Here is a 17,359-nt window from a genome sequence, read left to right as displayed (position 1 = left end):
AACACTTTCTTTCTTTTATTTTTTCACGTCCCAAAGCCCCACTGATTAGTTCTCTATGTGCCTTTCGCCCATAAATCTTTTTCGAAATCAATATTCTCATTTAGATCTATTTGTATTATATTGACTGGAGTTCCTTCACCTTTGAGTTGAAATATTAGGCCTATGAGTTTCAGTTTCGGCCAAGCTTAATTACTGGCCTTCGTTACCAGGCCCACCCTTCAGAGATTTTCTTCTACTGAAGTATCTTGAACGTGCGGTCGAATTTTCTTTGTTTGTTTGTTTTGTTTTGTTTTTCTTCATAACCAAATAAATACACATATACCCTGGAATACCTAATTAAAAACGCTGACCGTCGATCCTACCTACATGCAGTGATCCTGATAAGGCTGAAAGCCAAAAGTGAGGGCGGGGGGTGGGGGGGAGGCAAAGTCATCCATCAGCAAAGCTAGGAATCGAACTGAGAACCTACGTACCTTTGCCGTACAGCTGTGCACTGTGCAGTGAGGGGCATATATCCGCCTTGTCTCAGCGGAGACCTGCTATAATTAATTTCGCCACAGACGCGATAGTACTATAGTATAAGTTGTAACAAGACAGCGAGTTAAAATAAGAATATTATCATGATCAACTAAAGAGAACAATCTTTGCGAGGTGTTGCGCAAAGGGGATCATGGTGGAGAGGACTCGGGGTTCGCGAAGAGTGGACAGAACGTAGATTTGGTTGTTAAGTTGATTTAATTTATTGTAAATTTATCAGCGCCCTCATAGACACAATTCAGATAATTAATGAGACATGTAAGCTAGGCTTCTCCGATCATGTATGTCAAAATCAATATATGCGCTGAGTGCGATAGGCAACAATAACACCACAGATGACAGACTCAGATAATTAAAAATAACTTTCCTACGCTACGCAAGCACTGAACTCATATCTCCTGCGTACAATGTTGAAGAGCTTTTAACCAGACACAGGTAGAAAAGATAGAAATGATAGCACAGAGGCCTCTCGGCAAGGTAGACGGGGGGAAAACTATATTATTATTATAGACACATGGTGAACAGTTAGGGTAACATTGGTGGTTTAATTCAGGAGGGACAGTAAATGGCATCTGGGCATGTCAAATAATGACGCAGGTTGTACTAGGCTAATGCAACATTATACTGCAGTTAAAAGAAGATACATGTTTTGTTTTGCAGTACTAGGCGCACTTCCGACCACCTATAGCGGATGAAAAAAGTAGGTGAGAATGCAGTTCCCCTCACCTTTAAAATTGTGAGTGTGTGTGTGTGTGTGTGTGTGTGTGTGTGTGTGTGTGTGTGTGTGTGTTTGTGTGGACGCGCACACATATGTGTATAATATGTCTGTGTGACGAAGATAACCAGTAAATTACAGTAAATTACTGCTAGGTCACCGGTGGGTAGAACAGAGCGTCCTGGGATCCAGCCGCTTGGTCTGTATGTCTGCTTGCTCGTTTGTTTGAGTAAATAGGAGCACATCGACACAATACATGTAAGGATGATTTAATGCTGAGAAAAGGTAAGACAGACTGATAGAAACAACAGAAGGAAAATAAAGAAGTAGGACCTTCCGGTGACGCCCTCCAACCACCCGCAAGCACTTTGTACAATACGGTCTTTCAACACAGTTCGATCATAAAAGAAGACGTGTCACAACGTTTCTGACATCCTGCATTAAAACCATGCCAAGAAACGAAATAAATAAATAAATAAAAATCAACGTGTTCGTGCGAAAATTGATATACAGGGGCTTCAAATTATAATATTGATATATTATTGAACACTGCACCTCATCGACAGATGACCCCATGTTTGTTGTTTGTTTTTCTTGTACTTGTAGCTGAAGGTGAAAGTTGCACGAGATCTTGACTGAGCCACAGGGCCAAAATGTATATTGTATTAACGACAACCCCCTATTGCCGAGAGGAAAGTGGCAGTCATAGACAATTGGATGTCTTCTTATACAATGTTGTTATGATGTAACCCCCCCCCCCCCCCCCACACACACACAAAACCGCTTGGGGGAAAATGGGAAGTGGCCGTTTGTACGGGTAATTGTGTTATAAATTTATACGGGTGGCCGTTAGAACACGTTCGACTGTACGAACGTTACTGCACTCCGTGTGTCTGTTCCTCCACAGCGTCGTCATGGGCATTTGCCACTGTTTTTATAGAGACAAAAGTATGTTAGACTCGCTGGGATACAAGAACACACACACACACACAGCGAGAGAGAGAGAGAGAGGGAGAGAGAGAGAGAGAGAGAGAGAAAATGAGAGGGAGAGAGAGAGAGACAGAGAGAGAGAGAGAGAGAGAGAGAGAGAGAGAGAGAGAGAGAGAGAGAGACAGAGAGAGACAGACAGAGAGACAGACAGACAGAAGATACTTTGATAGTGGAACCTAACGTTTCTAGACCCATGGTGGTTGATTTTGAAGGCTGGACACTTGGCCCTCTGTACACTTGGAGTTGGAGCGGAAACACGTTCTACAAACCACCGAACTTCAGTTCGTACCTGAACTTCAAAGTCTAGTTCTCCTGGTTGCTTAATTAAAACAATGGCTAGTGGGTGTGTGCTCGAGCGCACGTGCGAGAGAGAGAGAGAGAGAGAGAGAGAGAGAGAGAGAGAGAGAGAGAGAGAGAAAGAGATAGAGAGAGAAAGAGAGAGAAAGTAAAGAGAGACAAAAACAGTACATTCTGTTGCGATCACCGTTTTCCAGAGTTCTCTCTGAGATTGTTTGAGCGATTTTCTATTTATATCCCCCCCCCCCGAAAAGCGTTGGTGTTATCCGTGGACAGCACATTGGAAAGAAAGACCGTGAGAACAGAAGTCAAACCATCTGTTCATTTTTTTTGGTAAGAGTTTTACGACACTGGCAATATAATCAAGTCATACAAGTGCCGAAGGTTAGTAGAAATGTTACAAGAGAGTAACCAACAGAAACAAGAAGGCCGAGAGATAAGAGTGATAGATGTTTGATAGGTAAAAAGGAGCAAACCACACCAGAGCACCCGCTAACCACCCTCAGAGTCATATCTATGGACAGAAAAGATATGAATGGTATGTATCATATCGATGGCTCATGCAAGGATGACACAGATGATTTTGGTAACGGTTTTTTTCTTTAACACTCCTTTTTAAACCTGGTCTCTATCTGTGATTGAGAACAGTTTTGACTCTCTCACACTGTCAAAAACACAGGTAGAGTTAGAAAGGTTAGAAATAATTCAGAATGAGGTATGAGACCATGCCCATGTGATACTTCAGGAGAGACTAAGACTATGAGATGCCCCTTGACTTTCCTAGCATGACAGAGCACGTCAAACTCTCGTAATACAAGGTAAATGTACAGATATATAGAGAGAAAGAGAGAGAGAGAGAGAGAGAGAGAGAGAGAGAGAGAGAGAGAGAGAGAGAGAGAGAGAGAGAGAGAGAGAGAGAGAGAGATAGAGAGAGAAAGTAAAGAGAGGCGAAAAGAGTACATTCTGTTGCGATCACCGTTTTCCAGAGTTCTCTCTGGGATAGTTTAAGCGATTTTCTATTTATATCCCCCCCCCCCCGAAAAGCATTGGTGTTATCCATACATATATATATATACACACATGTATAATGCTTATATATATATATATATATATATATATATATATATATATATATATATATATATATATATATATATATATATATATATATATGTGTGTGTGTGTGTGTGAGGCAGCGTGGTGAAATCAGGCACTCGTCAAAATAATGAAATTGAAGAAACTCATTTTTCCGCCAGTTCAGCAATTTTGATTAAATTTTCAGTTTTTGGCTCAGTACTTCTAAAGTCCATTTAAAACAATTTGCTGTGTGACTTTTATTTAAAAACTTCGATTAAAGACACAAAAACTGTAAATTTACAATTTCCAATGACTCTCAAGCTGTGGGAGTCACCAAACTTAGGCGGCCATTTTCTCTCTAATTTTGTCTCTGAAACCAGGTGACACCACCTATTTCAATCAAAAATATCTCGACTTCTATTGAAGACAGAAGGGTAATTTTTCCTTTGAAATCAAGACAAATGAACAAGTTTTGAGATGATACGAAAAACTCCATATGCCCCAAAATTGACGAGCGTCTGATTCCACCACGTCGTAACACATACTATGCGAGGTCAGGGCTAACCCTGATGTCCTGTTCCTTAGAAAGTGGGAATACAAATTATACTGTCGGGCACGGATGACTCAAACACGTCGTGGATTGACAAATGTGTTCATCATATATTCCATAATTCGAGTTAGCGGAGAACTAAAAATTAAGGAGTTGTCAGGCGGAGAGTGGCAAATTTTAAGAGCTATCTATCATCAATGATTTTGAGTTTTCTGTGTTCGTTTTATTCGTTCGCGTCTGTACATGTACTGAGTGGATGAATAGAGAAACCAAAACCATTAAGGAATGCTGCTCAGTTGAAGCAATATGGATGGGGCAGTGCTTATGTAAGGCTATTTGACAATACATGTACAAAAACATGTTCTCCTATGAGACTAAATTGTTCTGCTGTTTGGTGTGAATGTGCCTAGAGGAGCTGCCTCTGTATTCTGGTAAGGAAACGGGGCATAATAATGTAGATCTACATGATGATAGCAAAGAGTTGTAATGCATTATATCAAATAATAACCTCAGTCAGCTGTCAATGAGAAATATGAATTGAACAGAAGGGTTGAAAAAAAAATAAGTGTTCGTTCACTGGAATAGATACTTCATTGAAATCCTAGCCTGAATCTTGAATGTATATATACATGTATAATCAGAGGACAAAAATGAGTACAGTAGAACTAGAACATGACTACAGCGGCACCTTACCGGAATCCCCCTATTTTTCTCTATGTAAACTCAATTACCTATGCTCTGGTTTAGTGGGGCAAGGAAAGGCCCGAACTCGGATACAGTGGGAAAGATCGAGCTAGCTCTATCTGGGGGGAAGATGGTTGGGGGGGCTGTAGGAGGGCTCCAAACAGGCAGTCAGCGGTGCAGCGTTGTGAATGGCCAGTCCAGCGATGAGTGGGGTGGGGCATGCGGCAGAGAGAGCTGGTGCGGAGGGACGCGTTACGTGAGCCACTCACTCCAAAAGTCATGTGCCGTAGCTTAGAGGCTCAGTAGGAGAGCGTATAGGCCATAGCCCTCGGCCTAGGCTAGGCCAAAATGTAAAAGAAGAGGAGAGCGTGTAGTGTGTGACTCTTGATTCATTGAATTGTGATCGTGGATGCTCATCATAGGCATACACACACATCTACTTCACCAGTTCTACAAGTTGCCCTTCCGGTACTATAGACCGCACAAGCAACGAAACCGAGGAAAAGATGGCTTCCAACAAGGACAAAAGGAAATGCTTCTCACTTGAATTAAAAGCCGAGATAATCAACGAAGCTGACAAGAAAAAGAAGACTAATCAAAAGTGCAGATTTTATTGATATGGAAGGGAGGTATTCATGTGGATTTTTAGAAATTTTTCGGTTATTTCCCCCCTTTGCATTCCTATAGCGCGAACTCGCTTACAGCGGGATTTTTCTTCTGGAACAAAATGTCCCGCTATAGCCGTGTTCTACTGTATTGCGGAAACATTAAATAAAATATCCCAGTCCTGAAACAAATCTACATCCAGACAATTTTGGTATTGGTATCATAAAAAATTTATTTGCACAAGATACGCATAAAACTCCAAAACAATATCTGTAAATTGTGCAACAAATTCTTCATGAACAGCAACAGGAGTCACGACGCACCAGACAAAGACTTGATGTTCAGGTGGCCAGTGATGTAAGCGATAAACGTCTGAAGGAATGCCACTCCCTCACCTGAATGGGAGCTGTAAAATAAAAATGAATTCTGAGTAAGCCACAGTCATTAGCACATAATAATATGTTTTGTCAATGAAGAGGATTTGGACACAATAAAAGCAGAGTCATATTGTTCAAGAAAAGGCAAAATTTCCCACATCTAAAAATGGACTAACGCACAGGTGTCAGCTTACGGGCTGCATCTGGTCCAGTAAACAATTATTATGTCTCGCCCAGGAGAGAATTTTAGACCGTTTATTCTGAAAATCTCCATAACACAGAGATTTACTCCAAATGTAAATTTTATGAATGTGTTGACAAGAAAAGTGGCCAAACATCCAGCTCTAACAAATTAGTACAACAACAAAAATTGGTAAGCCTTGATTTTGAATATATTTTAACCACTGTATGTTCTAATTCATATTATTGTTTAAAAAAGTTTTAGTTTTCCACTTCTCAATGACTGTTTATTCAGTTCATTGCACAAGCAACTATGAGTATTAAATGAAATTTGAGTTTGGCACCCAGGGCGATTGGGTTTGACACCCCTGGACCAGAGCATCTTCACATTGACTGAATAGAGAGTTTGATAAGAACTTTAGAAGAATAAATCCACTCTGTAAAAACCTTTTAAGTTTTTCTTGAAGTCCTTGCAATATCAATGAACTAATACATACCCAACTGCTGCTTCTCTAACACAAACAAAACAAACCATAAGAAAATCCTGCGGGTGCGCCCCAGTTCAATTTGCTTTTTTTGTGTTTTGGTTAGTGTTTTACGGTGCTCGGAACTACATAAGGTCAAATGAACGCGTAGGACACATTAAGCATTTTCAGTTTGGCAGGAATTTATTTTGAATTTTTTTCCCGAAGGCGGCTGAAGCCTAGTCTTATAGATTTTAGGACCACCAAGGGATTTTTAACGAGCCCAACTGGCACACCGGACCTCAGGGATTTTTAACGAGCGCAACTGGCACACCGGACCTCAGGGATTTTTAACGAGCGCAACTGGCACACCGGACCTCCGGGATTTTTAACGAGCGCAACTGGCACACCGGACCTCCAGGATTTTTCAGCCCTTATCCGACAAGGCTATGGTGTTCGATCTTACCTACCCTAAGATTAGGGATGTGGCTGAAAGACAGCAGTATGAAGGAACCAAGGCAAGGGGGAGGCAAAAAATGAAGATAAAAGCAGACGACAGAATGATAAAAGAGCAGGAAAGGAGGAGAAAAGAAAAAATCGTTTTTTAGAGAAGAAAATAGTCTGTCGATTCAGGATACAAACCCAGGGCCTATTGAATGAGAGGCGAACACCATAACCTATAGACTATAGACTTCTCATACTCCTGTTAGAGCGAAGAGAGTATGCCTACAGCAAGATCTTCATCTCAGTCTCACACTACAGCGCAGTTAATTTTACATATAATATAGAAAATAGATTCATCGTTTGCCTGTTTCCTTCATACCTTCTATGATTGACATAATACAGACCCAAAGGCGATATTGTCGCTTCACATGAGATAGGTAAGATTGTGTTTTATTTAAGAGATGTGCCTTTTTTAAAGGTACTCTTAATATTCATACTTACCTGACTAACTTCAGTTTTGGATAGGAATTAATATTGAATTTAGCCCTGATGGCCCGAAGGGCCATTTTAGAACTGCCAATGAATCTTAGAAATATCAACAGAAGAAAAAATCCAACTGAATAAGAGAGTGTGGTCTATTCTGGGGAAGTATTTTTTCTTTTCTATTGAGCAGTCAACTTGTTATACCTCACAAGGAAAGGTTGAGGAAAGCAACTGTGGGCTTTCGAGGAGTCTCTGAATTTCAACACAGCCATTAGATTTCTTATCAATGTTCCTTGTTTTGCAAGATCTATTTTGGTAAGCACCATCTGAGGAAATCAGTAAAGAAAGGCAAATATTACACACCGACTGTTTTTAGGGAGTATGGCAGTGACTTGTTTGAATTTAAAATCACACAACAGGAGCAGCTGTACTTTAAAAAATATTGGTGCATTAGAGAAAAGAATTTAGCTCAAGAAGAAAGAAAAAAACCTGTAAAGACTGCAGCATACACACTTACAAAATGCAAAATATATAAATTTACAAAAACTTATTTCTTTCATAAAATTCTTTTTTTACAGAGTACACTTTCTTCTACAATCACCAGTTTCTTAACGCACAAAGTTTTCTTTCACTTCTGCATGTATTAGAATACATATTGCGATTCTACATAAATAAGCGTACATTCAGTTATTAATATTTCAGCTCAAACTGGTTCCAAGATAATTACAAGTGCTACAAAAAAGTCAAAGGTTATTTGACATCATGGCATGAGAAGAAACAACAACATATCTTAAATAATTCGGAAAGGAAATGTGAAATTATTTGAAAAGATATGTATCTGAACAGAAAAACATATCAGTAAAAAAAAAAAAAAAGAAGTAAAATTACAAACAAAATTACAATGAACAATGTTTACATACTGTTAACGGGAGATTTAAATCAGTGTATCTCTTGAAATATTTTTCATCATTTCTTGTCATCCCCACTGATCCATCAAACAGAATAAATGTCATTACACTGAAAATACAAAGAAAATCAAGGTGAATTGAGGCGCACAAATTCTCACTTTTCATATTCCTTGCCCAACATCTCTCCAACACAAGTATAGATCTACCCAGAAGCAGTTTCTCTTCTACACTAAGTAAAAAAAGATCCACAATGATGTCCACTTAACCTATAAAAGGAAAAAGGAAAATTTTTCCTCCTTTTGTCGTTTGTCACTAATGATCCAACCCCCCCTCCCCAAGGAAATCGACCCTTTGAAAATGACACATAAAATGAAGAGGCACAAATGTCAAAGTTTTATCATGACAGAAGCACAAAGTGAAAAATACTTTTCTGCTTCAAGTTACGTGAACACATGAGAAACCTTCGCAACAACCAGAGGAACTTACAACATATGGTTTGGATGCCTCCTCCATCATTTCAACAGCTAAATAGTCCACTTCAGTAGGACCAGTATCCGCATCTACCAGCATAAATACCCTCTGCAAACTGGAAGTGTTCAGGAAGCAGCCTTAACTAGTATTTCAGGAAAATGACTTCTCTACATTTCCAAAGTTACATATGGCAGTGGAATGTCCTAAATGAATTTTGGTGCTAAGTTAGGGACTCCTTATAAAAGAGAAAGAATGAGGGAATGCTCAGTTCTCAATTCACTGCAGCTGATAAAAATAAAACCAATTGTTACAATTCCACAACATGAACAAACCTCTGCATGGTACCCGTTCCTATGAAGACCAAAATCCCCAACCAATTTAGCAAGGAGATTCCTCACTTAGAATGTTAACAATACTTACAACTGATCTGAATCAGATAGCCTGAACTTGACTGAAACAATGATTCTGGTTTTAAGAGTTTCATGAGAACAATGTTCTATTTTTTTGCAGTACACAAAACTCTGGTTTTCTGCTCCTGAATTTGAGTTGGAACTTTTTCGCCTCTTCCAACAAAATGAATGGAAAGGATGGGATTCACAGTATACCTGGCTCTAACAGAACAGAGTGCACTAGCTTAAACTTCTGTGAATTATGAAAGTTAAAAAATATCTCTTCCATAGTTCCAAGCAAGAAATCAGCAGCTTGATAGAGCGCTCTACCAAATTACAGCAAAGGTCACTCATTTGAACAGTTCCACAAAAACGATGCACAGAGAGTTAAAATGCCGTAAACTGTATTTCAATAAACAGAATTATCCTGAACCAATTAACATAATTCTACAAAGAAAGAAAGATGAGTTAAAAATCATTGTATGGAGTAATTTTTGCAATAATATTTGCCAGTTAAGCCAGGGTATTGTGATTTCTAACAAAGTTTTTAACTTGAAGACCGCTTTAATGTCCTTCGCACACGGCCAGAGATACTGGAGAACTTGATGATTGCTGTGCAGCATTAAATTTATAATTACTTTTTGTTCAAGTAGAACTTGCATTTAATATCATACTTCTCAGTATTTCATCCAATTATGTGATGAATTCAGCACAGTACATACTTCCGTCTAGCCTTGAGGTATGCTTCCACACTAGTTTCAAAGTGGTCCGGCATATTGAACCCATAGCCTGGCATGTCCACTAGGTGAAAACAGTCGTTTACATTGAACACATTCATCAATTTTGTATGGCCCTGTGAAAGGAAAAGACACACACAAAATAAGGAAAAACTAAATTACTTGAGTACATTCAGTACTTAAGAGTTTTCTAAAATACTCAGTATCAATATTTACTGAGTGAAAGTTGGCCTGAGCAGTGCACAATTTCTAAATGAAGGATAAAATATCATTTAAAGTCTTGTTAAAGGCCTAGTTTTTCTTTTACCTAAAGGGGATATAAAAAACCCCATTCAGTCATAGTAAGTAATGGTATCTATCAATCATCCAAGTGTTGTTTATCAACATAATTGGTTGGCCGTAAATGCAGTCATATGGTGCCACTGCCATAACATAATCTGTGGCCATAATCTTAATAGCTCCATTCTAATCATCCAGTCAGTCCATTTCAAAGACATCAATGTTTTTCTACTTTTGCTGAGGCAAAAGAAAAGAGTGCAACAGCCTTATTATGAGCCAAATATGAAACAATAAATCTTGGGAGTCAAAAACGAAGCAATGAATCTCTTGAAACCTTTATTCTTAATTTCTATCAATGCTCATGTTGGCTGACCTGGCACTGGGCCATCAGCTGTGATTGAACAAAAGGCCAAAAAAATTCCTTTACACATTTTTCTTTAAACAAAGTGCTATTTTGGAATGTGAGAACATAAGTAAAAAGGATGAATCACAAAAGCTTGGTACACTGGACCCCGACAAACACGTCAAACTTCAAGAGAAGCATCAGATGAAGAACTTAAGGGAACAATTTGATATCGAGACTAAAATAAAGGGTACTTCCTATATCCACTGCCAGAAACGTTTCTAAAAATATTAACAGAGATTGCACCCAGGAATTCCATTTCACTTTATTTGATTTTGAAAGTGGTAAGTTATTCAGTATGGATGAAACTTGAGGTGTCTATAATTTAATTAATAACAAGCGGCACCGATGTTATCATCATCCAGAGGTCAGATCAGCAACAGACATTGGCGATCACGGTTCTCCATTCAGGCATTCATTCCTTTTCTCGGATGCTCTTAAAAAAGCTACGTTTCCCTGATCTTTCCCTGTTACCCATTTGTTTATGTTCCCTAAGTAGGTTGCTCTGTGCCTCGTTTGCCTTCATTTTTGCTAGTGAGAGCTAGATGTTCAAGACCCTTATGTCTATTCAGGTGTCCCAAAAACTGCATTTGTCATTTCCTGATTGTTTTTAACAGTGAGCATCTCACGGGAGCTTCCTCTAGCACTACCTCATTTGATTTCTTTTCCTTCCACGGTACTCTTAGCAGTCTCCTAAGAAACCACATTTCTGTAGCTTCTATTCTATTTTCACCGTCTTTAGTGATTGTCCAGCATTCACAGCCATATAGAAGGGTAGACCATACATAGCATTTCAGAACTTTCATTCTGGTAGTCATTGAGATGTTTCTATTTTTCAGGATTGGGCTCATTTTATTGAAACTAGCCTTAGCCATTGCAATTCTCCGTTTAATTTTTTTTTTTTAATTGGCAACAAATGTTATCATATATTCAAGATATTTAAACTGTTGGACTGGTTTGATCTTTTCACCTTTGCTAATGAGATTACTACTAGGATTTGCTAGGATATTACCATGTATTCTGTTTTCTTTACATTTAACAATAGTTCTTTACGTTCACTTTCTGTTACTGATGCTATGTCTTTAAAAACTGGCACATATGCTTGCACATCCTACTCAAAATGTCCTGAACTGAAGCAATGTTTTTGAAAGAAAGATGGACTGGCTACCTTTACGTCATGGTTAAGAACAAAATTTTAAAAAAGTTTTCTTTCTACAGCTTTTAGCAGTACAAGTAGTAATAGTAGTATACATTCTTCGCCCCTCATAAAGAGTACACAGCTACACAGGTCAAGGTCAGCAGGGAACAGAATATCATCCTTTTCAATATTAATGGTCTTGTCAAGTCATCAAACTTACAGAAAATGTATGTTTATAGGACATTTACAATCAATTTCAAAACGTTTAGATAGTTTTAGTAGAGGTTTTACAGCGCTCGCAACTGCATAAGGTCATATGAGCACCAGACGATTAGAGGTGTTACAAGAGAGTAACAAACATAAAAAAGAAGAAGGGGAGAAAAACACAATAGATGTTTGATAGGAAAGAAGGAGCAAACAAAACCAGAGCACCCGCCAACCACCCCCTCAAAATGTTTTAAGGGGATTTTATTACCAAAGGTGAAAACATTCAATGCTCAACTGACACAATAAAAAGCTACATCAGACATTTGGAAGGGTTAATAAATATCAGACCCCACTTCTAAAAGTAAAAGACAAAAATACACCTTATCATTACAGTTACCAAGATTACCAATTTCACAGCACAGACCAGCTATCATCTATTTCATAGCAACAAACTCGTATCTGAAACAAACCTTATCTTTTTTAGATATTTTAAAAGTAAAGATATGCAGCACAATGAAAAAAAAACCATATTGAACTTTTTCAAACAAGTCATGAACCATTAAAAAATGACCTTCTTGCCTTGAAATAAAAGAAAATAAAATAGATAGGCAATCTCCTTAAGATGGTGACAGCCAAGCAAAGATAAAATATGATATTACAGAAATATTATTTACAATTCTTTGATAAATGAGCAAAATACATACTGGCTTTGAGGAAGTTCTGACTTTGAGAGAAGGTATCAGGGTAAAGATTGCAGCCAGCAGCGAAGACTTGCCAACATTGCTCTTTCCGATAAATGCCACCTGCCAAGAACAATTTTTATAACATGTACTTCCAAAACACTTTGGATCTTCGATAGTTTTACTGACAGCTGAATTACTTTTTACACATGTAATAACATTCAGAATCAAGCCAAAACAGCAACGCATACTAAGCAAGAGTCTTAAACTTGGGAACAGACTTGCATATAACAACAGCTATAATAATAATAATTGTCTTCTGAAAAGATAATGTACCACACGTTTGAATTATCTCTTCATAACATCATCATTGTAATGGTTTTCCCAGTTCTATATCTGTTAAGACCAAACCTGTGAAAGAAACTGAATAAGCCTTATTCTCATAATTCCGCAATTCTGGCCTTCTTGAAATTCTAGTCTACTAAAATCTGTCTGATTTGAACTCTGCTACTGGCCTTTCAGTCACAAAAAAAACCGTTCTCTTTTTACCAATGCTCTTCTAAAAAACGTACGTAAAGCCATGCCATAAGCGGCTTTCGAGCTCATAAATTTATTCATATTCACCTATACATTCATCTATACACACATGCTAACAAATGCATATGGTGTAACAGTCACAGCTAAAATTATCTAGCTGGCACAGTCAAATTATAATGTTCAAATACCTGGAAAAGAGATGACAGGGGATCATGAACAAATATTTCCTCATAGTCTTATACGATAAATACCAAAAGAAACTAGAAATAGTTATCTAAACTGCAGTCAGTATAACAGAAAGACATGAACACCTGGTTCAATCTAAAATGCAGGAGGAATCAATTGGCGCAGAATACGAAAACTGGACACCACAATACTGTTTTAAAGATTGTTTTACCTCAGGCACATCAGATTTTGGCATAATGTGAGGATTTGGCCAAGATCCGAGAAATTTGAACATCTCGCCTTCTGTGTTTTTTGGTTCGAACAAAGATGCCCCATCTTGAATTTCCTCCCTTGAAGGTTGAAATCCATACTCTGAATCAGGAATGATTGGCACTTGGACGTGGGGCTGCAATCGATCTACTGGATTGGTATACGACTGTGGGACAGGTTGAAAATCCGTGGCTTTAGCAAGCTTTGACTTGGCAGCATGAAGGTACTTCCTTTGTGACCAAGTCGACTGGGAGGAGCATTTTGGCCTCATCAACACGCCTACTGCTGCTAAGCGAGCCATTAAGTCTGAAAAAAGAAAGAACCAAATAAATGTCACCGTATTTAGAATGACAAATCACAAAGTACAGAGCCTGAATTCTAATAACAGTGAGGTGTGAAGAAATGAATCTTCATATCATACAACTTTTCAATTTGTTATCCTCTCCAAATTGCTGTAAAGTAGTCTATTGTCTAATAAATAAGTTTGCAGGAGACAAAAAAGGCCTGTCTAAGGTAGACTGGGTTGTAAGGTAAATTTCAAGGTGTACGACTTAGATCCTACCGCTCGGCCTCTGATTACCGGACTTGTTTATTCTATGACGGAATGTGACACAGTTGATATTGACGCCTGAGAAATGCTGGAGAGAGCTTTAAAAAAAAAGTTGCTTTGTTTGTTTGTTTTTTAATCTAAATATCATTTTTGAGTGAGCGCATATATCTGTGAGTGTTGGGTACAAATGAACAGAAACAGAATCAGTTGTAATGCTGTGATGTTGTTAGTGAAGCTAAAGAAAGAATAGTAAAGAGGCAAGCTTTTTAAGAGTGCCGTAATTTCTTCACTACATTGCCCATTCCTTCTTGTGCCCCACAAATTCCTGACTGAGTTTTAATGTACTTTGAGACTATATAGTTAATTCATGTAGTATCATGTACAGTATTATTTTACTATCAGTCCAGTTTCAGTTCATGATCAGGGGTAAAGTGTAAAGCAGTTCTCTTCCTTTTTATCCTTTTGCCACAAATTTCAACTTTACATGGGCCATAGATTATTCGTTTTTCAGATATTTGATGCATTCATTCAAACTACAATCAAACTTGTGTAAAACGGTCACCCAATGTCAAGGATAAAAGAGGCCGTATAACACAGGTGGCCGTCTTAGTAAGGACTGTTCAAAATGAAGAAAGCAAATACAGTCAAACCTGTGTAAGACGGCCACCCATTATTAAGGAGAAAGGTGGCCGTATAAGAAAAGTGGCTGAATAAGAAAGGTGGCCGTCTTAGGCAGGACTGATCAAGATGAAGAAAACAAACCATTCCCATCTGAGGCCCCAATCGAAAGTAGATGCTTTGTTGTTGTTTTTGTTGTTGTTGTTGTTGTAGTTGGTTTGTATTTTGTTTGCAATTTTTATTTTGTTGCTGATTTCGCACAAGGGTGACAATAAAACGAAATGTATCAGACGAAGAAGTCCAAGTGCCATGTTTAAACAAACACATGGGTCACCACCACTCGGAGAACGAGCTACGCTACTGTCACAAGTTCATGTTGACGTCCATTGTTACTTTGTTACAGAATGGGTAAACAGTGACCACTCATCTCACTTACGATTTGTGTATGAGTTCTAGGCGGGGCTTATGGGTTATGAGGGATCACACACTTACCTCACCAGCAGCTGAAAATTGGTAGCTATGGGCTAACAGTGGGAGGGGCCCATGCAACATGATCGGTCGGAGGGACTACCTAACAACAACAACAGGTGATAGAATTATGACGGCTCGCCCACAACGCCAGGGACTAATGCATGATTTATGACAAAACGTAATGGAGTCACTAAGGTGGCCGTCTAAGACAGGTGTTATTGCTTAGTGTGATAGGGGTTGTGTGTTAAAATATGGTGGCCGCGGCTGCGTTGGACAGGTGCCCGTTTTACCCAGTTAAATCATATAGAAAAAACGCAAGGGGGGAAATGGAAAGCGGCCGTTTGTACGGTTGGTCATCTTATTGAGGTGGCCGTCAGGGCAGGTTTGACTGTAATTCTCTTCTGAGGTCAAAACCAGGGCTGATCTAAGGCTTAGGACTGCCGTAAGGAGAATTCAAAAGGGCGAAACACAACGATACGGAATAATAAGTCAAGCCAATGACTCAACATGTCATTCCATGCGGTACCTCCATTGAAGGTTATCTACTGTATCATGTATACACAATCTTTCGTACCTCCATGGCCTTATAAAAATAGTCTGTGGGTATCCCAGGAGGTAATGACATCACATTACTAAAATTAGCAGCCAATCGGGAAGATGCGTCGTTCTATTTCTATGTTTAGTCACATGTTTACGGAAGTCCTTCCTGGCTTCCAGCCTTCCAAAAATCAGCTGCTCCTGTACCATTTTCATTCTATCTCTGTTGTACCGCTTAAACACAATAAATGTTGTTTGGATTGATATAAAGCATTTTGTCCTTTGTTTTTTCATTTTTGAGTTATTTCTTTTTTGGAAGTGCCTATTTGCAACGCCGCGTTGCGATTACCGCCAGTGCTAAATAAAACGCCACGTTGTGATTAGCGCCAGTGCTAAATAAAACGCTGTGTTGCCGTGTGTAAATTATCAAGCTTAATCTGCACATATTGTTATCGGAAGTTCTGATGTCCGAAGTGACAGCGCGTCTGCGCTGAGATTTTTTTAGCGTGGGTTTTTTCTTGTTTTTTTTTTCTTGTTGTTGTCCTCTTCTCGACTGACCAACAAATTGTTCCCATAATTAAATCTTGTTGCTTTGTAGTTTTTTTTAAGTAGTGATGAAGCATGCACATTCTGGTTTTGTCCCCAAGAGGAGCTCTGTACAAAGTAGGCCTTAGTCTGGCTTAGTATAGCCTATACTTTTCCTTTTACCAATATAGGTCTGGTTAAAGTTCAGTAGTGGCTTTCCTTGGTCTGTGAGTCTAATTTTTTTTTTTTTTAATTTTAAGCTCAGCAGAAGGAAAAAAACCCAACCCTTCCGGGACCGGGATTCGATGCCACGCTTGGAAGCACTGAAAATTAGACTTAGACTTAGAGAACGTAGACAGTAGACAGCTTGTATACGTTCTCTAGGCCTAACTTAAAGTTCGAGTTGCACTGTCTTGTTATTGTTATCCAAGCGTTTTTCGACTTAAACTTGCTCAAACTCTAACTCAGATGATTATGATTGTGAGAGATGAACAAGACGTAGACTTTTGTGCAAACAATGTCAGAAACAATTGTTAGATCTAATCTAGATCTAGATTTTTATAGATCTAGATCTACCCAGTATTGATCGGAATAAGACAACGTCATAAAAAAAGGAGTTAAATCCTAGGAGGTTTATAAAAAAACTGAGAAAGCTTCCACAATTCAGGCAGTTCTAGAAATCTAGATCTAACTACAAAATTATCACGTAGAAACGATGGTTACTAGATTTTAGATCTAGATCTACAACTAGATCTAGATCTAGATTCTAGATGTAGTACTGGCGTTTCAAATAGCACGGGAGCTATTCAGTACGCGGCGTTGCAAATAGCCCTTGCCTTCTTTTTTTTACAAATACTCCTCCCGCGGTGGCCCACTTCTCCCCACTCTCCCCTATTTCTCCGAACGTTCGGGAAAATAAAGCTAGGCACTATTTCTCCGAACGTTTGGGAAAATAAAGCTGGGCACTATTTCTCTGAAATCACATCCTTTCCCCCAAATTTCGGATATTATATAGATCTATAATTATAGGGAAGAGGCTAGCCGTACTTAATGACGGCTAGACTGGCAGT

General features: G+C 38.7%; 1 protein-coding gene across 1 annotated transcript; it reads right to left on the bottom strand.

Moving 5' to 3' along the window:
- Positions 1 to 5,674: 5,674 nt before the first annotated feature.
- On the bottom strand, positions 5,675 to 13,894 carry LOC101847541 (GTP-binding protein 8; the record flags this gene model as incomplete). Its single annotated transcript, XM_013089619.2, is given in 6 exon segments — positions 5,675 to 5,862; positions 7,609 to 7,730; positions 8,799 to 8,898; positions 9,895 to 10,025; positions 12,641 to 12,739; positions 13,551 to 13,894. Coding segments are annotated over 6 exon segments (885 nt in total). The 3' UTR covers positions 5,675 to 5,768.
- Positions 13,895 to 17,359: the final 3,465 nt, after the last annotated feature.

This window comes from Aplysia californica, unplaced genomic scaffold (assembly GCF_000002075.1).
Source record: "Aplysia californica isolate F4 #8 unplaced genomic scaffold, AplCal3.0 scaffold00999, whole genome shotgun sequence".
Lineage (NCBI taxonomy): Eukaryota > Metazoa > Mollusca > Gastropoda > Aplysiida > Aplysiidae > Aplysia > Aplysia californica.
The sequence above is the reverse complement of the archived record's forward strand: the minus strand, read 5'-3'. Positions and strand labels throughout refer to the sequence as shown.